The following is a 25,066-nucleotide window of genomic DNA, read 5'->3' on the forward strand; positions in this document are numbered from 1 at the left end:
CTGAAAAATTTATATAATAATATACTTACAATCATAAAATCTATAAAAAAATAAAAAAATGATATAACTTGCATTGGGCTTGAACCTACTTCCCGTGTATCCCGCCGTACGAGAGTCGAAGCTATTTTAAACTGCACCACCTTCGCGTATACGTCATGTGGGAATATACACAAACTGAACAACTTTTTGACATTTTGTTTATATGAATTTTTATTAGTTTGATTTTTGTCGAATTAAAATCCAACAATATATAGAGTAAGAAAACGATACATTAGATGAAAATTTGTAGAAAGTTTGCTCGTAATCAGATTATGTAAATTAAAGCATTGCCTACTAGGGGTATAGCATAGCAAGTACTAGGTAAGTACATTATTTTTTTTACATTTTCCAAATAGGTATGAAGATAATTTTTTATTGGAATACAACTGAAACATTTAGAATTACGTACCTGTGGCTTTTCAAAACTATTTAAAAAGTCACTATAATTATAAATTTGATTTTATTTCTGTCCCCACAACAATAAAAACTAATATATTATACAATATTTTTGTTTACCGATAACCTCCATATTGAACAATTATTATTGACAGATCATTTCAACACCCAATCAGAGCCCGTATAAAGACTAATACCAAACTGTCGGTGTGCGCATGCGCGCAGATCAATATAAATTCACCCTCAATCTCAATCGCGCCTAAAGAAGTATAACTTCAAAAAAACGGATGTAAAATATTTTGCTTTGCCTTATATACCCGAAATTAATGTTTTCAAATGAGTTTTAAAATAAATTAAATCTCTTTCAATCGCTAAGATTATAGAAAACAAACATTCAAACATATTTAAATTTTACCTGAAACCGGGCCTTTTATACTATTGAAGTACCAGTACAAGTATTGACCATCGAAGTCAACCATTTACTGCTAAACGTACCATACTACGCATATACTAAAAAGAATATACTCCGACGAATGTTGGTAGAATTATGCTTTGAACATGATGCGAACATCATTGTTATGTGGGAAGGTACCAAGGGTATTATAAGGATAATAACGCTTGAGGTTAATGGTGTATATACCGAGGTAGTAGTAGTATCAGCAGCTAGTTTAACAACCATTAAATCAAGTCGAGGAAGGACTCTCAAAAATTCTTGATTTGGAAACTTCTTAAACATTTTTATGGGAAATATCGTGGTTTTCATAGTATTCCAGATTTTTGGTATGCACAATATTGGTTAGTATGCGATAGTGGTCTCGAGTACTTTGGCTAAAGAACGTGCGGTCTCAGTTTATCACATGTCTCATTTGGGCTTGTCAATACAACACCAAAGAAAATTATTATTGCCTAAATGTAGAATCTAGGGAAAGTAGTCTATCCAATCTTCCTCTTTATTCCAGAGATTAGATAGTATCATCTTCATTTCTTCTTCCTATCGGTCTGTGCTTTTATAAATAATTTTGTTTTTATTGGTTTCTTCATTCCCTTATTTTTTTTTATTGATAGTATTGATATCCACTTAAAGCGACAATATTTAACCAGTGTGAACTGCTTGTTTTCATTTTCTAGTCTCTGTTTCTATTAATATACAATTGCAATGTAGGAAAGGTATAAATTGCAATATAAGGAATTGCAATGTAGGTAAGTATGTGTGTAAGGTAAGTATGTACTACCTTTACCATAAGGTAAAGGTAGTAAGGTAAAGACAGATATTTTCATACAACTACAAGGTCTAAAAACAAACGAATGCTGAGAAAATACTTGATCGACAAAATATATGGCAACAGCACTTGATAGAATGATACGTATTGTTCGTCAGCTATAACTTTTCTTATGGGTCACGATTCATTTTCAAACAAATTAAGTCAAAATAGTCCTGTCGCCAGGGGGGGTACAACGGCCTCCTTTATTCAGATGGACTTACCTAAGTTTTTTTCATGTATTTTGACCCGTAGAATACGAATTTTTTGGGTAACAGTTGATCCGGATGTCGATAAGTTTGTTATAGACAAAGAACTTGAGGAATTACATAACAGCAATTTCTCGCAAAACAAAACATTTTTTTGTATTTTTTGGGCCATTCTAAGCAAAAAATGTTCTTACAAGTTTTTTCGTAGGATGCGTAGTTTGTGAGATAAACGCGGTTGAACTTCCAAAAAATCGAAAAATTGCAATTTTTGAACCAGAATAACTTTTGATTAAAAAATAAAATAGCAATTCTGATTACCGCATTTGAAAGTTCAAGTCAAATTATATCGGTTTTGATTATTTGCATTGCTAAAAATTAATTGTTTTATTCTTAAACAAAGCTATAAACAGTAATAAATACCTAGTGCGTGAGTGATGTTTTCAATGATTTCTCATCTAAAATCGAACAAGTAGGTAGAGTAGGTACAAGTGCAAGCGAGGCAATATCTACGTAGGATGTATTAAAACGCATGTATTAGGTACGGGAAACACTATGTGTTTATAGCTTTCTTTAACAATAAAAAAATAAATTTTTAGCAATGCAAATAATCAAAACCGATATAATTTGACTTGAACTTTCAAATACGGTAAGCAGAATTGCTATTTTATTTTTAAATCAAAAGTTATTCGGGTTCAAAAATTGCAATTTTTCGATTTTTTTAAATTTTAACAGCGGTTATCTCGAAAACTATGAATCCTACGAAAAAACTTGTAGGAACATTTTTTGCTTAGAATGACCCAAAAAATACAAAAAAATGTTATGTTTTGCGAGAAATCGCTGTTATGTTATTCCTCAAGTTCTTTGTTTATAACAATCTTATCGACATCCGGATCAGCTGTTTCCCAAAAAATTCGTGTTCTACGGGTCAAAATACATAAAAAAAACTTGGGTAAGTCCATCTGAATAAAGGAGGCCGTTGTACCCTCCCTGGCGACAGGACTAAAACAAAGTGAAACGTACGGCGATGTGTGTAGTATATAGTATAGTATACAGTATACAAAATGTGTATACACATAGACGTTCGTTTCACTTTGTTTTGTTTTGACTTTTTTTTATTGGCTTTAGGATTAGACCATGCGGCCAGAAACAAAGTAAATAGTACATACATAAACGTAATATATATCTTATCTAAACTATCTAATTACTAATCTAAGTTAAGGTTATCTAAGTCTGACCGACCTTTTTGTTAAGAATAGATATAATAAACATTTTATTTTCTAAGCGAATTTTTGCTAAATTAATCTTAATAAACATTTTGGGATAAGGACAAGGGTCACACTTTTCTCATTCAAGGATTTTTCTTTTTTCTTAATAATTATTGATTACCTATATACCCACCCCACACGGTAAGGCAGGCATGTAGGCAATCAAAAGGAAAGACATCATTTAAGGTTACAAGTCTAATCTAGTCATGCTATAACTTAATTTTACAGTCATATAGGAAAAACAAAATAAAATCAAAAATACGTTTATCACTCAGTGCCAAAAGATACATAACATTCTAGGGACCGTAAACGTTTAAACTTCTTAAATTTTTTGTAAGAATGTCCGACTGATGTGTGTACTTCTTACAATTAAAAAATATATGATCCAAGTCCGCCGTTTCATTGCAAATATCACAAAGATTGTTATCAGTTATTTTTATTTTGTATAAATGTGCCGGATAGCAAGCATGTCCAAATTTCATCCGAGATATGGTTGTTATGGAACTTCTCGGATAATCGTAATTTTTAAACCAGTAATTTTTTCGAATATCGGGTTCTAGCAATGTATATCTTGTGCCTTTTGTCAAAATAAAATGTTTATATTGTTTAGACCATTTTTTATATAAATTATCCTTAGCAATATTTATTCTCTCATCTAATGTTAATAAGGGTGTAACATCTTCTCCCAACTGTATGCTTTCTTTAGCCGCTTTATCAACTTGTTCATTTATTGTTTTGACTTAATTTGTTTGAAAATGAATCGTGACGCATGGGAAAAGTTATAGCGGATGAACAATACCACTGAAAAAACAAAGAAAAACCTGTATCCAGAAATAAATAGCATTTTTTCCGATTTCAGGTTTGTACCTATACAGTTGAAATTATTTCTGTTAAAAAAAATAATACTAATATTCTTAGTATTTTTAATTGTAGATATTCTTTTGCGGTATTTAAAAAATCCGATGAACATTCACGTTTCGGGCTCCTGGACTATCCATCGTTCCTGGTTTTCGTGTAAGTTTTTCACACCGCCTGCATCCGGTGTGATATACTCTGACAATATGACGACATCGGTGACATGTTATTTTGCAGATGGCACAAATTTGCCCTTCGTTTACATCATCTTGTACCTAGTCGTGTCGTATTATCATTTTTAATCAAACGGAAATGACTTCAATTGTCTTTCTTTTGATTAAAACAGGAGCGAATTGAGCATTTGGACGTTGGGAACGAAGAATGTCGAGGTCGTGTAATATACGTACAAACTGGAGTTTTAGATTAGAAGAGAAAAACTATAAACACCATGATGATTATCCTATAGAGCCATAATTTACGGCTCTGGCTTCATCTAAGCGGAATATACACAAATCCAAATTTATATGGAACCACCATGTATTTCAAAACAATATTTATTTCTTTAAAAAAACTTGTTATTATTGCGAAGAATAAAGGTTTTTATTGAAAATAAACAAATCGATAAGACAATCAGATAGTACAGATCGGTAAGGTATAGGTTATTTGCTTGAGTTGCAAATTGAACGGAAATAAATAAACTAACTTTTGCGTCCAAATACGAAAATATGCCTCATGTGGGGTTATAGAACCTACAACGGGAAAAGACTATTGGTCTTGTGGAGCAAGTAATGTTCTCAGAGGGACATTGCTGTAGAGCTAGGCGTAACACAGGGTTTTCTGTCCAAAACCTATGCTAGGTAACAGGAACTAGGAAAGCTCAAGAATAAAGCAAGGGAAAGGCGCCAAAAAGTAATAATGGCTCGCCACGATCGTTTAATTTTCCAATCAGCTGGAAGACACCCAACCATTTCTCACCTGCAGCTCCAAAGGCAGCTTTTGGAAGCTACAGGTATAACTGTTTCAGTTGAAACGATAAGAAGAAGAGTTCGTGCCAAGAAGTATACAGCAGGAGACAGTTATGGGTTCCCGAGTTATCCAGGCAGCACAAAATTGATCGCCTAAATTGGTGTCTTCACCACCAAAACTGGAACATTGGGAATTGACAAAATGTGCTATTTTCAAAAAAAGTCAGGATTAGTGTAAAATCAGATGACCCATGAAATCGTGTACTTAGAGGTCGAGGAAGACAAGCAAGAACGAAAACTGTCAGATCTGTTCACAAATATAAAAGGGAAAGTGTACTGTTCTGGAGAGGAATTGTGATCCGTAAAAGGACTCCTTTAATTTTCATCCAATCAATGTTAACTGCCCACAGGTATGTTGATAACCTGTAGTTAGGCTCTGGAGAGGTGCAATAGGAGAAAATTTAATTTTCATGCATGATAATGGACCTCCACATTCCATTAGAGTGACTAGATACATCATTGAAGCAGAAGATATTCCTTGTTTGGAGTGGCCTGTTTGCTCACCTAAGCAACCCTAGGAAGCATTTGTGGGATATGCTTAAAAGAAAAATTAGAGCTCGTCCGGAAAATCCACAAAACACCGCACAGCTAGTACAAGCTGCTCTTGAAGAATGGAGCAACCTACCACAACAAAATATTGATAATTTGATTAGGAGCGTGCCCCCGCAAACTGAAGCTTGCATAAGGACTAGAGGTGATAACACTGACTACCAAAAAAACAAAAAAATAATAAAAACAATTTAAACATTATTAGTTTTACATTGAAATATTTGATGCTATTGACTTTAAAACAACTAGTTTCAATTTGTTGTTAGAATACTTTATTGTTTTATTTAATTGTTATGTATTTGTAACTAAATTGCTTTAAAATAAATATTATTTGACTTCGTATGTTAGTTTTTTAAATCCGCACGAAATAATAAGAAATATCAGATGAAAGTTTGGGTGTGTGTATCTATTTATACTGATGCTAAGGTATCAAAAGAATTCATATCTGATAGTTTTTTTAAACTTGTTATCGATCATTATTGCTTCGAAATTATATATTATCATATATTGTTTATTTAGTTGTTGTTTAGGTATATTGTATTCCACAGATTGATCTATGAGCATGGTATGACATTTGGCATATGACAGATGGTTGAGCTGACTCAGCTCCAAAGAAGTCAGCTCTTGATAAATAATTATCTTATCTACTGAGTCTGACCTGAAACCACTGACCCAGTGTCGACCAGCATACAGGGTGATTGATTAGTGGGGTGAAGCTCAATAGATCCGCTATAGTAATAGATAGCAATAAAAGTTAATAATAGTCCTGTCGCCAGGGGGGGTACAACGACCTCGTTAATTCAGATGGACTTACCCAAGTTTTTTTTATGTATTTTGACCCGTAGAAAACGAATTTTTTGGGTAACAGTTGATCCGGATGTCGATAAGATTGTTATAGACCAAGAACTTGAGGAATCAAATAACAGCGATTTTTGGCAAAACAAAACAATATTTTGTATTTTTTGGGTCATTTTAAGCAAAAAATATTTCTACAAGTTTTTTAGTAGGATGCAGAGTTTTCGAGATAAACGCGGTTGAACTTTCAAAAAATCGAAAAACTGCAATTTTTAAACCCGAATAACTTTTGATTAAAAAATAAAATAGCAATTCTGCTAAGCGCCTTTGAAAGTTCAAGTCAAATTATGTCGGTTTTGATTATTTGCATTGCTAAAAATTTATTGTGTTATTGTTAAACAAAGCTACAAACAACTAGTGCGTGAGTGATGTTTCTATGATTTCTCATTTAAAATCGAACGAGTAGGTAGAATAGGTACTAGTGCAATCAAGACTATTTCTACGTTACATGCGTTAAAACGCATGTAAAAGCACGGGAAACCCTACGTGTTTATAGCTTTGTTAAACAATAAAAAAATAAATTTTTACCAATGCAAATAATCAAAACCGATATAATTTGACTTAAACTTTCAAATGCGGTAATCAGAATTGCTATTTTATTTTTTAATCAAAAGTTATTCGGGTTCAAAAATTGCAGTTTTTCGATTTTTTTAAAGTTCAACCGCGTTTATCTCGAAAACTGTGCATCCTACGAAAAAACTTGTAGAAATATTTTTTACTTAAAATGGCCCAAAAAATACAAAATATTGTTTTGTTTTGCCAAAAATCGCTGTTATTAGATTCCTCAAGTTCTTGGTCTATAACAATCTTATCGACATCCGGATCAACTGTTACCCAAAAAATTCGTGTTCTACGGGTCAAAATACATAAGAAAACCTTGAGTAAGTCCATCTGAATTAACGAGGCCGTTGTACCCCCCTGGCGACAGGACTAATAATAAAAATTTTAGCCAACGCAACGTTCAGCTTTACATTACAAAATTAGTTAGAATGTTACAGGGTGTTCGATAACACAGTGGCAGACCAAAGTTATGTGTTTTTAAATAGAACACCGTCTATTTTATCTTATATTCGAAATCCTGTTAACTTCTGTATCACAAAAATATAACGGTTTGTTATGATATACAGGGTATTTACAAAGTTATAACCAATTTTATATGAAAAATCTTAACATATTCGACTACCTGTATAAATAAGAATACGCACAACAGCAATGTATTAATGCCATATTTTTTATGTATTGTCAAAATTTAAAAAAATTATTGATATTGCTAATTTTATTTATATCAAATACAAGGCGAGTCAAAACACAAGTAAATTATTTTCTCAGTAATTTTAAATGGAACACCCTGTATTTTATATAACTCTTGGAAAGTACCATTCTTCTTCTTCTTCGTCTAGCCATTCACGTCCACATCTGAACATAAGCCTATTCAAGTCTTCCTTTCCATTGTTTTTTGTTGTACGCTACTTGTAGCCAATTTTTCCAGGCAGTTCGTTTCTGATCATCTGTCCATCTTATAGGAGGTCTGCCTGTGGGTCTTTTGTGTTAGTATGGTCTCCAGGTTAGAATTGTTCTGTGCCATTTGTTTAGATCGCTCCTAGCTACATGTCCAGCGTATTCTTATTTCATTTTAATGATTTTTGTACCACATCGGTGACTTTGGTTTTCTGTCTTATCCATGTGATTGTTTTCCTGTCCTCAGGGCCGGCCCGTCCATATAGGCGAACTAGGCGGCCGCCTAGGGCGCAAAATCCGCCTAGGGCGCAAAATTAGGGACGTAGTACTTTCTCATGTAGTAGTTGTGTAACTCGCAGAGACAGAAAAATCACTGGGTAATGAAAGGTGAAGGATATTTTATTTTAGTTGTCTTATAAAATAAGAAAACGCAAAACTATAACTTAACGTTAACATTAATTACTCGTTTTGGCAACCTCGCTGAGCGTAAGCCTACTTAGTGGCGCAGTGGTCGCGGCAACCCCACACTCTTCACTTCAGTCAAGCCAGCAGTCATAGCGTGAACGTGAACAGAATAAGAGTACTAGTCTGTCATTAGGGCGCTGCGTGTTATGCATTTTCACTTTTCAGTTTAGTGTAGTAGTGCAGTGTTGTTGACTTTGTTTGTGCATTGATTGACAGTAGTAGTAGTTGTTAATTTACGATAACAAAACTGCAAAAGGAAGTTTGAATTAACAAGTAAGTAGCTTATACTCTTCATATTTATAATTTTTTTCAGTCATCATATCATATAGGCCATTGTCATATTGTTGTTGTATATAGGCCTAAATCAAATCAAAATTGAGATTGTTTAATTATCATAACTTAAAGAAAACCCCTTGTGAACACTTGCCTCTGTTTCGCCTACGATGCCGATGTGATTGATTAGGAACTGGCTGCTGAGTGCTGGTCATGCTGGCTGCTGTTCTGGGATTTGGGCGAACTGAGTGGTTGTTTAATTTATTTAATATTACACAATATGAATGTTGAATGAATTATTAGTTTTGAAATCCACCTGGACATTTCTAATTTTGCTTCCAAATATTTATCAAAACAAATTATTTTTTGTTGAAAACAGTATAACTTGACTTTTTAAGCAAGAATGACCATTGGATTTTTTTGTAAAATTTTTTAACTTCTAATTTCTATCAAATTGATTTCAAAATTAGGCCTACTTTAAATGTATTTATAAATAATATTAAAATAATAGGCTATTAATGTAATTTTATTTAAGAGAAGTCCTTGCTTCTTGGGGGTGTAATCCTAATTTCATATCTTGAGTAAAGACATTCAAAATTTTTTCATTTTTTCAAAATGAAGTTAGCTTAATCCAATCATTGTTTTCTTTCCAGATATGATGTCAGGAAAACACTCGGGCTCTTGGTTTAAGAAAAGAAGACAGGAAAGAGAGGAGTCAGCAAAAAAAGCTAAAGGGTCTTTTGAAAAATATTTAATTAAACCAAATGACACAACTCTTAGGGAGGAAAGTTATAATGAATCACCTTCCACCTCTGGAAAAACCAACCAGCTCCTACCTCAAGAATATGCTACAGAGAAAACAGATACTGAATCACCTTCTACTTCTGGGGGAATCATCCAGATCCAACCTCAAGAATGTCCTAGGAGGATAACAGCTATTGAACCGCCATCTACTTCTGCAGAAAACAACGAACGTCAACTGCAAGAATTTCAAAATAATTTCGTTGAAATGGACGTTGACGTTACAGATAATGCAGTGGAATTACTGCCGGAAAATTCAATCTCACCCAAAGTTACGCTTGATTATGCTGATCCAGCGTCTTGGGACACTCTAAATATTAATCGCCAAACTTTACGAACCATTTTAGTAGAGCATGGACCTGACCAAGTAAAAGGAAAATTTCCGAAGGGTGTGAATAACAGAAAATTTTCTGACTTTCATTATAGAAGGAGGCTTCCAAATGGTGAATATGTGTACCGAGACTATCTTCAATACTCAAAATCTACCGACAAAGTTTTCTGTTTTTGTTGTAAGGTGTTTGGCGGCATAAATGTCTCTTCTTCATTAGGCAAAAGTGGTTGTAATGACTGGCACAATATGTCGGCCCTCCTTGAAACGCACGAAACATCAAATGATCACCTTCAAAACTTTGAAAAATGGAAAACACTGAAAAAAGCACTTAAAAAAAATTTAACTGTTGACAATGTTTATGAACAAAAAATAAAACAAGAGGAAATTTACTGGCAGAAAATTCTAGAACGGCTGTTTGCTCTCGTCAAAACTCTTGGGTCCCAAAACTTGTCATTTCGCGGCACGACAGAAAAATTAGATGTTAATGACAACGGAAATTTTTTAAAATTTATTGAATATTTGGCCATGTTTGACCCAATAATGAATGAGCATCTAAGAAAAATCAAAAGTGATGTCAACAGGCACACTCATTACTTAGGGAAAAATATACAAAATGAGATGATTCAAACTTTAGCTAATGCAATAAATGCAGATATATTGTCCTCAGTACATACGGCTAAATATTTTTCTATTATTTTAGACTGCACACCAGATGTTAGTCACGTAGAGCAAATGACAATTATTATTCGATTTGTTGAACTACCAAAGTCATCTCTGGCATCCTCAACAGAAGTATCTAGTTATCATCAAGTACTTGTAAAAGAACACTTTTTGGGATTTGTGCCTCTCACTGAAAGTACCAGTGGTGAGTATATGACGGAAGTAGTTTTAGAAAAGTTAAAAGAGATTTCTTTGCCTGTAGAGAATATTCGTGGGCAAGGTTATGACAACGGAAGCAACATGAGAGGAAAAGAAAGTGGAGTTCAAAAGAGAATTTTAGATGTCAACCCACGTGCATTTTATGTTCCATGCTGCTCACACACTTTGAACCTTGTTGTGAACGATGCAGCTTCGTGCTGTGTAGAGGTTACTACTTTTTTCGATGTGGTTCAACGAACATATGTGTTTTTTTCGGCATCAACTCGACGATGGGATGTTTTGCGCCGTCATGTTCCAGCTTTGACATTAAAACCCTTAAGTGATACAAGATGGTCCAGTCGAATTGATGCACTAACGCCTCTGCGGTACCACTTGTCTCATGTGTGTGATGCTTTGGAGGAGATTTCTGAGGACACTTCTCTAAAAGGATCAAGTGGCAGTATTGCGAAGGTAGAAGCACTTGGATTACTTAAACACCTCTCAGACTTCAAGTTTATTGTTGCCCTTGTTACATGGCACAATATTTTATTTCAGGTAAACCTAACCAGTAAGATACTACAAGAAAAGGATTTGAGTCTCCAGAAAGCAGTTAGTCACCTGAAAAAAACCGAAGAGTTTTTGGTTACAGCCAGAAGTGATGTACAGTTTCAGAGAGTTCTGGTTGATGCTAAGGAAGTAGCAGAAGAAGTTGGAATAGAACCAATTTTTGAGAGGGAGAAGGTCCGAATAAGAAAAAAGAAGAAAATGTTTGATTATGAATCAACAGATGAATCAGCAAATGTTGCCAGTGACCCGTCAGAAAGTTTCAAGATTCAATTTTATTTTGCTCTTTTAGACACGGCTGCTAATGCGGTAAAAGAAAGATTTTCCCAGTTAAATACAGTATCTGGTGTCTTTGGATTTTTATACAACATTACTGATCTTAAAAACAAGACTACATCTGAGGTTAAGTCGATGTGCAACAACTTAGAAAAATCATTAGGAATTCAAAAAGATGGACGTTTAATTGAATCTGATATTGATGCTGTAGGACTGTGTTCTGAATTGAAAGCAATTTCTCATCATCTCATCGACTCTATATCAAGCCCTGAAGAAGTCCTAAACTACATTTACCAACACAACCTTGAGAATGGATTTCCTAACATATGTGTAGCACTTCGTATTTTGCTTACGATGCCACTTTCTGTAGCTAGTGCAGAACGGAGTTTTTCCAAACTTAAATTAATTAAAACCTATCTCCGCAGTACAATGTGCCAGGAGAGACTTGTAGGTCTGGCGACAATATCTATTGAAAGTGAGAGAGCAAGACAAGTAGACTTAAAAGTTCTCATTCAAGAATTTGCTAAGCAGAAAGCAAGAAAAGTGCCCTTAGGACTTTAGTTTTTAGCCAAGAAATACTGTTAATTTCTAATCTGTATTTAAAAGTGACTTTCAGTCCGAAGTTAATAGAACAGTAATCCAATAGCAAACAATATTGCAATATGTTAGTCAGTGTATTGTTTAAGACAGTGTTATAAAAGATTTGTAGACTAACTTTGAGTCTCCGTTTTTTATGATGAAAATTATATGTACAGAATTCAACTTTGACCCATTAAACCCATATGCCTTTGGTTAAAGTACGTCTTATGTAATTACATTTGCTTTTTATGAAATTAAAGTTTGTGTTATGTAAAATAGCAGTTATTTTATTTATATATCCCAGTCATTAATCAAAGGTTTATTAAATTAAATTAAATTATTAACATAACACAGAGTTGAAATACCGTGTCCCGGTAAAGTGCTAGTTGAACTTTTTCAACTGTAATGAGGGCGCAAAATTTGTTTTCGCCTAGGGCGCCGCAAACCCTAGGGCCGGCCCTGCCTGTCCTTAAGCGATATGCCAAGCATTGCTCTTTCCATCGTGTGTTGAGTGACTCTGATTATGTTCATATTCTTTTTGGTGATTGTCAAAAACTTAATGCATCAAAAATTTTAGATCTAAGATTTAGTTGAATTTACTGATTTCTGAGTATATATTTCAGTTTGCCGAATGCTGCCCATGCTAACTTTCTTCTTCTTTTTATTTCTTCTGTTTGAATTTCCCTATTTAGTATTATTTTTTGTCCTAAGTATATACATATATACTTCAACTTTTTCTATAACTTTGTCGTTTATTATTGTAACGGTTTCTTCGGAGTGCATGACTTTTGTTTTGGAAAATACCATTACCGTACTTTAATTTTTAGATAATATTCCCTTTGTCGAAATTTATTAGTTTTCGACATATTTTCATTTTTCAATGGACCAGTAGCGTGACCACCCAGATCACCAGAATTTAATAAACTGGACTGATTTTTTTGGGGTTACGTTAATAATGAAGTTTGTAAAATACCTCCAACAACAAGGGATGAAATAAAAAATAGAATACAAAGTGTATTTCGATGTGTTAATTTACAAATGCTTCGTAGTGTAAGTAGCTCATTCAATGATCGTTTTTAGGCGTGCATAAATGTGTTAGGAGGTAATTTTGAACACCTTATGTAATTAAATATTAAAAATGTTTTATTAAAATTATCTTTTAATTTTTTCAAATATGTTTATTTTGCAAAATGTATTACTGATAAAATATTTTTCGGTTTTTATTTGTTACATTGTTACATTTACATACCAAAGTAGTGTTTAATTGTCTTTACAAAATGTTGTATTTTGTGTTTGTGTGTTTTTTTTGTAAAATTTATTACTAATAAATTATTTTTCTTCCTTTATTTGTTACATTTACTTACAAAAGTAGTTTTTAATTGTTTTAAAAATGCTGCATGTTGTGGTTGTGTTTTTTTGTAAAATGTATTACTTATAAATTATTTTATCTACTCTATGTCATATTATGTATAAGTTTTTAGTTTGTGAAAACTGGATATAAAGTGTGCGTGAAGTAACAATGTATTTTAAATAGGATTTATTTTTTCGCACTGTTTGTAACTTTCGAGTTGTCATGGTGACAATCCTTAACTTTCGCGTTGTCATGGTGATGACAATATGAGCAATGAATTACAACAAAAGTTTTGACACAAAAATGTGGTTTGAAAGTAGTTTTTAAGTGAATTTTTAAATGTCAAAGTTCTAAAAATTGTAGAATAGAAATGAATTCCAATGACGAAGAGTTACAGCTTTTTTTATTTTTTATCGTAGATAAAATATTGTATGAAACTGTGCGTGTAGTACTTTTTGCGAACTTACGCGATTTATAACACTCGCTCCGTTGTCGCTCGTGCTCTAAAAATCACGTGCGTTCGCAAAAAGCATACTTCACGAACTGTTTCATAAATAACTATTTTTTCTTTATTTGCTACATTGATTACCGGATTGATAATCAGTAATCGTCAATTGTCAATTCAGTCATGGCTTACTTAAAATTTGGAAAAATTTAGACACCTAAAATAATTTGCTTTGAAAAAGGAAAATATCTCGAAAACTAATAAATTTGGACATAGGGAAGGTTATATAATAATTAAAGCACTGGAATGGTACTTTTCAACAGTGATATAAAATACAAGGTGTTCCATTTAAAATTACTGAGAAAATACTGTATGTACTTGCGTTTTTACTCACCCTGTATTCAATATAAAGAAAATTAGCAATGTCAATAATTGATGAATATTTTGACAATAATTCAAAAAATGGCATTAATAAACCTATGCTATTATGCTTATTTTTATTTATACAGGGAGGTGAACTTGTTACGATTTTCATGTAAAATTGGTTATAACTTTGTAAATACCCTATATAACATAACAAGGCTTTATATTTTTGTGATAGAGAAGTTAACAGGATTTCGAATATAAAATAAAATATAGGGTGTTCTATTAAAAAAAAAACAAAAGTTTGGTCTGCCACTGTGTTATCGAACACCCTGTAACATTCTAACTAATTTTGGAAGGTGAAGCTCAAAGTTGGCTACAATTTTTGTTGTTAACTTGTATTGCTATCTATTACTATAGCGGATCTATTGAGCTGTACCCCACTAATCAATCACCCTGTATTGTCGATATAGTTGTGTCTAACTTCATTATTTTGTTGTCTATAGGTACATAGATTTTTCTGTCTAGATGTTCAAATCTTTTTAAATTACCACCTACATAGATTCATAAGGCAACCCCCACCCCTGGGGGTTGCCCATTGGTGTCATTCGATAGATTTTTAAAAATTATTGAACACGTGTTTTTCAGTTTTTCGATCCCATGTTCACTTCGCGAAATATTTATTCAACCGTTCCGCTACTTTTGGGACACCCTATATAAAAAAGCAATGTTAATCTATCAACGTTGCTTTTTATGTTTAAACTTTTATATGGAATATCGTATATTTGGGTATATAAAATATCAATGTCAAAAAGGCAATCGTCTAGTCAACAAAGAAAAATTCTACAAAAAGCAAACAGGAAACCGTTCCCCATCTACAGAATCCAAATCAAAAGCAACGAAACGTAAAATGAAAGTTTGGAACGCACGAGTCAAAGAGCCAAAAATATAGAATACCTTTTTGGGGTTGTATGTAGGAGCCCTTATATTATACAAATATTTGTCGAAGTTCGTAACGTGTATGAGAGGAGTCGCAGCTCCATAAAGGAAGGCATTTAGGAACATGCTTTGGCTTTGGATATGGAAAGGAATGTCGCAACTTCTAATACGGGTCAAGTGGATCATGTCACGATAGGGACAGATAGATAGACAGAGGGAGAGTGTGCAAAGGTTAAGACTGAATAATGATAATAGGGTTATTTGAATTAGACAAAGTATTATCGCCATAATATCCTGCGGCAACCTCCTCAATCCTTGAGTTATCTCTAGGTTAATATAAACTGCTCGTCAAAAGACAGGGATATAGAAAATGTTCATTTTCAGGACAGCTTGTACATTAGTGCACCCTATTAGCTTATGTGCGTATTTTGGCATTGGATCCGAGCTTGACATGTAACAACGTTGCCATATCCTCTATTTTTTCATACTTCACATTACATAAAGTTGCATTTAAAAAATAATAAAAACAAAAAGAAAACAATGTTTAGATTTGATTACAGTACAGAGCCTCTACTATGTGCTTATACGTATTTTGGAATAACCGTTTCGGAATAATCATTTAAAAACATTCTTTTTTTCTTTAACAGATTAATGGATTCCGCTAATTTCTATTAATATTTTAGATTTTTCTTCAGTATTTACACAGTTATGCAAAGGTTTACTCAAACTTCTATTTTGTACTTATACCGGGGGAAGAAAAGAAATGTTTTTCTTATGTTAACTTTGTGACACCCTATAGGGAGGCCAAGTTACAGTACTATACAGGGTGAGGCAAATAAAGGGCCTATTAGAAATACCTCGAGAACTAAAGGCAACAGAATCATGAAAATTTTAATTAAGGGGTTTTGAAGAGTCATCTATTAAATGAAAATATTTTGCTACTTCCGGTTATACCGGAAGTTGCTTATAACTTCGTTTTTTTTTAATGGGACACCCTGTATATTTTTACATTTTTGGATTCTCTTCGATGTCTTCTTTCTTATAATATGAGGTTTTGTAATGTTATACAGGGTATTTTAAAAGATAATTACGTTTTTTTTTATTAATTTCGTAGCAATATTCACACCCTGTAGAATTGTAGTAGTTTGACATCTAAAACTCTACTTACGTTCAAATGACGTTTAATATAGTCTACTATTGTTAAGAATCATAAGTATAGCTAAATTTTTAATTTTAGTGTACAGGGTTGGTCGAAACTCGGAATAAGTATTTTCTGAGTTTTCTTAAATAGAACACCCTATATTTTAGTATTGTGATGAAATAATATTTTATAGTACTTGTTTACTTCTTAAGCATTCCCTATACCTAACTGCTTTAATTTGTGCTTAATTGTTAATCGCACCAACAATTTTAACTACGTAGGTATTTTGATAGCTAAACCATTATTGGTAATTTTAAGAATCAGTCTGGATTAATATGTATTTATTTCTGAAAAATTATTTGTGATTGAATTTTTTCACGGCCAACCTAATAAAATTTTACGTATATTTTGTTGCAATTAATGTTTAGTTTGAATCACCAATAACTCACAAATTAAAGCAATTAGGTATAGGGAATACTTATAAAATAAAAAAGTACCATGAAATAGCATTTCATTACAATACTAAAATACAGGGTGTTCCATTTAAGAAAACTCAGAAAATATTCATTCCGAGTTTCGACTAACCCTGTATAGTAAAATTTCAAAATTAGCTATACTAATGATTCTTAACAATAGTAGACTATATTAAAAATCACTTGAACGTAAGCAGAGTTTTTAGTGTCAAACTATTACAATTCTACAGGGTGTGAATATTGCTACGAAATTAATAAAAAAAACGTAAATATCTTTTAAAATACCCTGTATAATATTACAAAACCTCATATTTTAAGAAAGAAGATATTGAGGAGAATTCAAAAATGTAAAAATATACAGGGTGTACTATTAAAAAAAAACGAAGTTATAAGCAACTTCCGGTATAACCGGAAGTTTCAAAGAGATGAAAATATTTTCATTTAATAGATCATCCTTCAAAACCCCTTCAGTCCAATTTTCACGATTCTGTTGCCTTTAGTTCTCGAGATATTTCTAATAGGCCAGTTATCGGCCTCACCCTATATATATCGGAATTATATTGTAGTTTTATGTTTTTTGATTATTTTGTTTTTTGAATGTCCCTGATATTTTTAGAAACAGAAGATATTTTTATTCTTTAATAAGTGATTTAATTGAAACCAAACTAAATTAACAATAAAAAATTACAGTTAACAAAACTTTAAAAACAGAAAGGCACATAAGGCAAACAGTTCTTATCGACACTTATAAAAATTTTAAAAATATTGTGTTTAACTAATGGTACCACAATAATAATTTAATTGGAACCATACATCAATATTTGGGAGGGTTCAGGGAAAAACACTTGCATAAAATTTTTATAGGGTGCACAGATTTCACTGTTATTTTTTTAAGATGTTCTTGCCATGTCCATTTTTAATAAAAAATATCTAATAGTTTTCGATGTAAGTATTGAAAAAAAAACTATTTTCATTTTTTAACTTCTTTTTTATGTGCACATTTGTACTAAGGTAAGTTAGGTTCAATCGAACTATTTTTGGTCCCAGAATATGTGATTTAATTTATAAGCTGCCTTTTTGTCACACCCTGTATAGGTATTCGTTTATAGAGTGTGTTGGCAACATTTACTCAATAATAATTGTAACTTTAATATATTTTACATTTTTAGTTTTAAGAACATAATTTGTTGTTCCAAGACTTCTTAGTTCCTCTGTTTTATTTATAAATAGTTCAGTGGCGCCCTCTTCCAATCTTTTTCTTCTTATCTGTGGTAATTTTTTTCTGTTGAACCAAATACCAATTTCAAAAGCTAGTTTCGAACCCACTCGCTTTCTACCAATCATCTAGCTGCCCTTCGCATTATACCGGGTGTCCACTTATATTTTCCCCCATTTTAACTGCCTATAACTTCTAAACGACTCAAGATAGAAATATACAGTTTTCGCTGGAATGTTTTATTTTAGTAAAAGTTTTGTTTGGATGGATTGAATTTTTTATCGCATTTAAATAAAAAATGGCGAATTTTTGAAAAAAACGTTGTTGACTTTTTTTATTGAATCTCTCAGTATATTTTTTGTACATTGAAAGAACGGTCATTTACCTATCCAGTGAAATATTTTTTAAATCCGTTGTTAAATGACTGAGCAATTAATTTTTAAAATGAGAGATGCAATTAGGGATGGGAAAAACCTACCGGTTTAAACCTAAAACCGGTATTTTTACTTCGCAATAACTGGTTTTACCGGTTGTTTTTTGTCCCGGTTATAACCGGTTTTTTCTTTTTAAAGTAAAAACCGGTTATTAGGTTTTTACGGTGATTAGGATTAGGTTAGGTATTATTTTGGATCCCAGTCATAATTATTATTCTCAAGTAATTATTCCAAACAAAACCATGATTCAAATTTTATTTTATTTTGTAAAATACAGAAGCAAACTGAAAGTGCAATCTCAGATCAGCCAGAAACAATTATTAAGTTTTATGATAATATTTCCTTGAAAAGGTATTTGTAATCATAATATTTACATAAGAAGTGATCTGGTTGAATTAGACGCAAACATTATCTATTTTTCACACTTAACTCTTGACATTGAAAGTGGGTGAATGACTTTTTTCTGATTACCAAAAATAATGCTGTGACCATGAGTATCGAATTACTGATTACGAATACAAATCTCCAAGAATTTCACTACGTTTTCAAAACGATACACTCATACAGGAACTATTAAATGAGTTAAAATGTACCTATTCTACAAATATACAAACGTGTTAAAAGTAATACATGTTCTTTCGATAGTACTAATTTTGATCATATTGATATCGAGTCGAATGGAGTATCGCAAACTAAAGTGTATTGTAAATGTAACTTTGTAACCTATTGGATTAAAAAAACCGAAAACCGGTTTTTCCAAAAACCGGTTTTTTTGGGCCGGTTATAACCGCCAGGTTAAACCGTAAGCAAAAAAACCGGTATAACCGAAAACCGGTGTTTTGTCACAAACCGCCATCCCTAGATGCAATGTGAAAGTCACTAACATAATATCAATAATTTGTGATATCCACGTTGCACCTCTCATGTTAAAAATTAATTACTCAGTCATTTGACAACCGATTTTAAAAAACTTTATATCGCTGGATAGGTGAATGACCGTTCTTTCAATTTACAAAAAATATACCGGGTGTTTCATTAAAAAAATGTCAACAAAGTTTACGAAAGTTTCGAAAGCGATATAAAAAAAAACTCAATCTATTCAGACAAAACTTTTACAAAAATAAAACATTTTAGCGGAAACCGCATATTTCTATCTTGAGCCGTTTAGAAGTTATAGGCAGTTAAAATGGTGGAAAATATAAGTGGACACCCGATATTAATTCGTGACCTTTCTAGCTACATCTAAATAAAATATTGTTACACATTAATATAAAAGTATGTACATAAATACAAATATGTATGTACAAATATCAAGATTAAAATAAACTTAAAATCAAAATAATCCAAAGACTAAAACAATAAGTATTATGCATTTTAATTATTTATCCTCCACATCTAAAAAAGAAACTAGAAAAACTTCTATCTGAAAGTAGGTAATTTTTAAATACACTTTTTATTGCATGTTTATGATATTTGGACGAAACATCAAAGTCAGGCAAAAATTTCAAAGCAAATTTTAGTCAAAACTTACCTACCGTAGGTCATTTTTCACCACTGTTGAGATTATAAAGTAAACATTTTAATAATCCTAATAAGATGAAACTCTCTCATTCTGTGCCGTATTTAATTTTCAATTTTCTTGTTACAGGAATGCCCCGAGGGTGTCGTCCATGAAGATAGCTTTAAAGAAATTTATTCCAAATTTTTTCCTCACGGAAGTAAGTATGAGCTTTTTTTATTTACAGAAATCCGCTATAAACCTAATAAGGTTATTAGCGGAAGGGTAACAGTTACATAATTACACTTTATTAAGTAGGTTACAGTCTTTTAAAAGCAAAAGTAGGTTTTCAATAGAGTTTAAAATGTTTTTAAGGTTGTTTGCTATTGAACTGGCTATTGAACTTTTCGCACTTTTCCACTGGCGCATGGTTGGCTGTAAGGGGTGAACCGCACTCTGCACAAATTGGACGTTCTTCTTTTTTAACTACACGTTCGTGAAGAAACTAGGTATATCCACACGGTTCTTGGACATTTACTACGGTTGCCTATTTCGACTAACCAATGAACATTAAAACCGCGATGACGTCACGAGAGTACAGTAATTTGAATCGTAATATGATTAATCGGTACTTTTATGTCTTTGATGTATGGAAAATAATAAAGATAGTTGTGAAATGAAGATGTTTAGAGGATTATAATACCTAATAATTGAAAACTGTTGATATTTCGGTGGTCTGGTACTTAAAATTAATTAGGACCGGTTGTTCATGTTTATCCAACTAGGTCTGGATCCCGCGTATGAAAAAAAAGTTGATTAATAGCAAGCTGAAAATTTGTTAATGGCTTAAGGGTGTCTAGTCGGACAAACTTTGATATATGGGAACACTGGAACAGGGGAAGTTTTAATTGTGGAACAGATTAAAAATTTGGAACGGTCAGACCACGAAAACGGCACATGTATTTTGTCCGACAGAACAGACTTAAACTCTCCGAACATAGATTAAACTCTCATGAAAAAATCAGACTGCTATTTATCACCAAATGGGCGTTTTAATGAGTGGAACATGTAGAATATGTCAAATGACAGAAATTATGACAGGTGATAAATAGCAATCTGATTTTTGCATGAGAGTTTAATTTCTGTTCGGAGAGTTTAAGTCTATTCTGTCGGACAAAATAAATGTGCCGTTTTCGTGATCTAACCGTTCCAAATTTTTAACCTGTTCCACAATTAAAACTGCCCCTGTTCCAGTGTTCCCATATATCAAAGTTTATCCGTCTAGACACCCTTAAGCTATTAACAAATTTTCAGCTTGCTATTAATCAACTTTTTTTTCATACGCGGGATCCAGACCTAAACGGTTAATGCAAGATTTATGGAAATCTAGGATTTCAGTATTTACTCTACACTGAAAATTTGTCGCTTATACTGAATTTTCATTAATACTGGATTAACTATTGAATGCATACCGTCCCTAGAGGTCAGCTAGGATTGTGTGAATTAGAATTACTTGTAACTATAATTTATTGTAAGAATTTAAATAATAGGTAATAAATTTGGCCACACTACAGCCTGTACCTGGCATTCTAAAATTTCATCAACATTATTATTACGTTAACACATAATGAAATTTTACCGTTTTAACGTTTAACGTTTTTTTTAAATTTAAATATAGGCTTGTGTACTCTGGTGACGTAAATCAAGTCTCCCCACAACAGTCGGAGTAGGCAACTTTAGTTAATTTTTAAGAACCGTGGTATATCCAAGTTTTAAACGGAAAATAAGTGTTTGTTTTCATTTGAATACCACAGGTGGGTGCCATCGTTTAACCTTATTTTTTATCTCCTGAAGCTTTGATGGTGTGGATTTCCATTTATTGTTCCAGTTTACAAAAAGTAAACTTTATGAAGTAGCTTTTTAGATCCATACTTACAGAATGGGACGACATGGAAATAAGTATGAGCTTTTTGTTTTTGATATTTATTGTATAAGTTTTAAACATTACTTATGGAAGTATTTCATATACAGACATACCTATATGAAAGTATTTCAAGTATTAGTTGAACTATTCTTAGAGCCCCTAATATCTAGGCAACAATGGGTTTTCTCAAAGTGTTTATGTGAACTGTGCATCGACAACCCAATTCGCCAACAAAACCCCTTACCAGCATTTATTGAAGATATTTTTTTTTCAGTATATACAGTTTTTTCAATGATATCCATGCCAGCCATATTATTTATCCTTTAAGTGTTATTGACACTTCAGTTTTCGTACCCATCCACAAAAAGGATCCAATGAAACATGCGACAATTACCGCACCATTGATCTTATACGACAAGCTAGTAAATTCATACAATAGATTATCTTAGAAAGACTCAAGCCGTACCTGCTCCCTGAAATAGCAGAAGATCAGACAGGAAGAATGCCAGGAAGGAGCACCAGAGACCATATCCTGAACCTAAGACAGATATTAGAAAAATCAAGGTAGTTCTTGTAAGCACATATTATGTGTGTTTTATTGATTATGTCAAATGGAACAAAATGTAAAAGTACCTGGAGGAAATGGATGCTCCAAAACACCTAGTGGCATTGCTAGTAAACCATTACGTCGAAAACTCAGCAAAAGTGAGAGCACATGGAGAACTGTCGAAGACGTTCAGGGTTAGCAAGGATACAAGGCAGGGCTGCGTGATAAGCTCCATTCTGTTTAACATATCTTTAGAAGCAATCTCAGAATTGGAATGGGACATATCCATCGGCGGCAGAAGAATCAACAACTTAAGGTACGCAGATAATTGCAGTAGTAAGCGAAGCTGCGAAGATTGCGTTGATTTTGCTGGCGAAAAGGTTGCAAATACCCTGGACGACCAAAAGAATAACCAATGAGTCTATTCTTAGACAGCTGCACGTTACAAGTAGCCTTCGAAACATTGTGACTTTGTACTTTGGTCATGTGGTGCGTAGAGATGGTCTGGAGTAGCTGACATTGCAGGGGATGGTGCAAGGAGCGAGATCCCGGGGAAGGATCACCAACAAGGTATCTGGAACACATTACAAAAGAAGTCGGAGCTTTACTAAACCTTTGCTTCAGAGTTTGCAGAGGATAGAGGAAGATGGAGGCAGTTTAAGAGAATATATTGAAAATTCAAGGTGACACGATGGAATCGGATGACGAACTAGGAAAAGAAGTCTTGTTACATACAAGGGAGATAAAACCTAAAATGTTGCTCCTCTTAAGAATATCATGGATATACTTGGAAAATATTTCGATGAAGTAGTTCAGAAAAAAGAAGAAATATGGTGGGCCTAAAAACGTGAGGCAGTGGCATGTACACACAACAGACTCGCTTTTGAGAGAAGCAGTTAGGTAATAAGATTATGACCAGTAAGTGGATATAGCACTCCAAGAAATTTCATACATTTACGAATTGCTGGGTATTATACAGAGTGTCCAGAAACTCTACCGACAAACGAAGACAGGATATCCGTTGACCTACCCAAAACCGGTATGACCGGTACTAGAAATTTGCAATAGATGGAGTCGATTTATGGAAGATAAATATTCTTGCTAATTTTTGTTTTCTTAACTAGAAGCGTTATGGAGGTATTTAAGAAAAACTAAATACAAGACGCCATCTTCAAAGAGCTCTAGCTCCCTAAGAAAGCATTTTTGGACTAGGTGAATTGGGTTAAATTGTCTTAAAATTATCTGAGAAATCTCCTGTATTCGTTTGTCGGTAGAGTTTCTGGACACCCTGTATATTACAAAATAACTACAATTTTCAACTTATCTTATATTTCTTCTTTTCTCAAACCAACAAAAGCACTCAACATTCCTTCGTTTATGTTCTCTTTTCTGTCAAAATCAGAAAAATAATAAACAAGTTTAATTGGATATTCGCATGAGAAAATTTGTGTTTCTCGCTTATTATAATACAGACTATCCCTCAAAAAAGTTACAAGCAGTAATAGAAAGATAAAGAAATGACGGTGTATATATGTGTGTGTGTATTTCTGCTGCTTTTATTGCGGCGCGACACGCTATAACGACAGAAATGAAATTTAGCAGGACAACAAACACTGCCTATACTAATGATCAGAAGTTTTTATTTAATTTTTGTTATGTACCTTAAGTGTTTTTGTCGAACTTTTCGAATAGAAAGGTAAATACCATTAGAGATACAGATGTTTAGTAGGATAGTTCGCTTGAAAGGAATATATTTTTTGTGTTTATTTTAAGTACTGCATGCAATCAATAAAATCTAGATATTCATAAGCGTCCAACATTTTTCTTGTTTTCGGTTTGTAATTTAGTATTTTGGTAGTTGATTGATTCTCATTCAATATGTTTTTAATTTTGATATGTATTCTATTATTTCTCATTGATTACTGATCCCTGATGTAATTTCTTCTTTCACTTAAATTTTGTCAGTTTTTTTAGCACTGACTGGTTGTTAGTTTATCTCAAGCAAATAATGAAGGGTTTATATGCGCAGTAATTTCTGCAGCAAAGAAATATGTTTCCAGAGGCTATCGCTAGAAGTGCATAACAGGATGGGGCGAGAAAAGTTAAATGGCTAAATGAGCCATTGGGGACGAACTTATCCTCGGCCTAGATAGTATAGCAAGAACAAAAAAATGACATGAATCCCAATAAAATAGCATCACATATAGTTTCTTCCTTTAGAGGAAGATGCAATAAAAAGTTTACCGTCATTTCTTAACCCTCGCAGAACCAACCTTTTAGTAGAAACAGCGAGGACCAAGGAGGGTCAATAAATGTCCACACATAAATTAATCACAAACGTGCTTCTTTATTTAAACTAATTTAAAAATAACACTTTTTAGTCCATTCTTTCACGGTTTTTGCTCTAAATTTTAAAGAACCGCTTGGATTGACATGAAATTTGTGTGCTTTTGCCCTGGGGGTGACTTTCAACCCCTCTTGGGGGTGAATAAATATATTTTTAAAATAAGTCCGGAAATGGGTAAACTGACTAATTTTAAGTAACTTTTGTTCTATAGAGCTTTATCGCCAAGTCAACATTTTTCGAGTTATTTGCGAGTGAATACGTTTATTTTTCAACAAAATAACCACATTTTTAGACGGTTTTTCGCAAATAACTCAAAAAGTAAGTATTTTGT

The 25,066-nt window shown here is 32.9% G+C and overlaps 1 protein-coding gene across 2 annotated transcripts in view; it reads left to right on the forward strand.

Moving 5' to 3' along the window:
• Positions 1-25,066, forward strand: part of LOC114327806 (Kv channel-interacting protein 1) — a 383,838-nt gene that overhangs the window by 251,224 nt on the left and 107,548 nt on the right. For both annotated transcript variants that reach the window (XM_050659621.1, XM_028276514.2), the window contains one exon: positions 20,068-20,137. In XM_050659621.1, coding sequence (XP_050515578.1) covers positions 20,068-20,137 — 70 coding nt within the window. The remainder of the gene's footprint in view (positions 1-20,067; positions 20,138-25,066) is intronic.

Source organism: Diabrotica virgifera, chromosome 8, assembly GCF_917563875.1.
Source record: "Diabrotica virgifera virgifera chromosome 8, PGI_DIABVI_V3a".
Taxonomy (NCBI): domain Eukaryota; kingdom Metazoa; phylum Arthropoda; class Insecta; order Coleoptera; family Chrysomelidae; genus Diabrotica; species Diabrotica virgifera.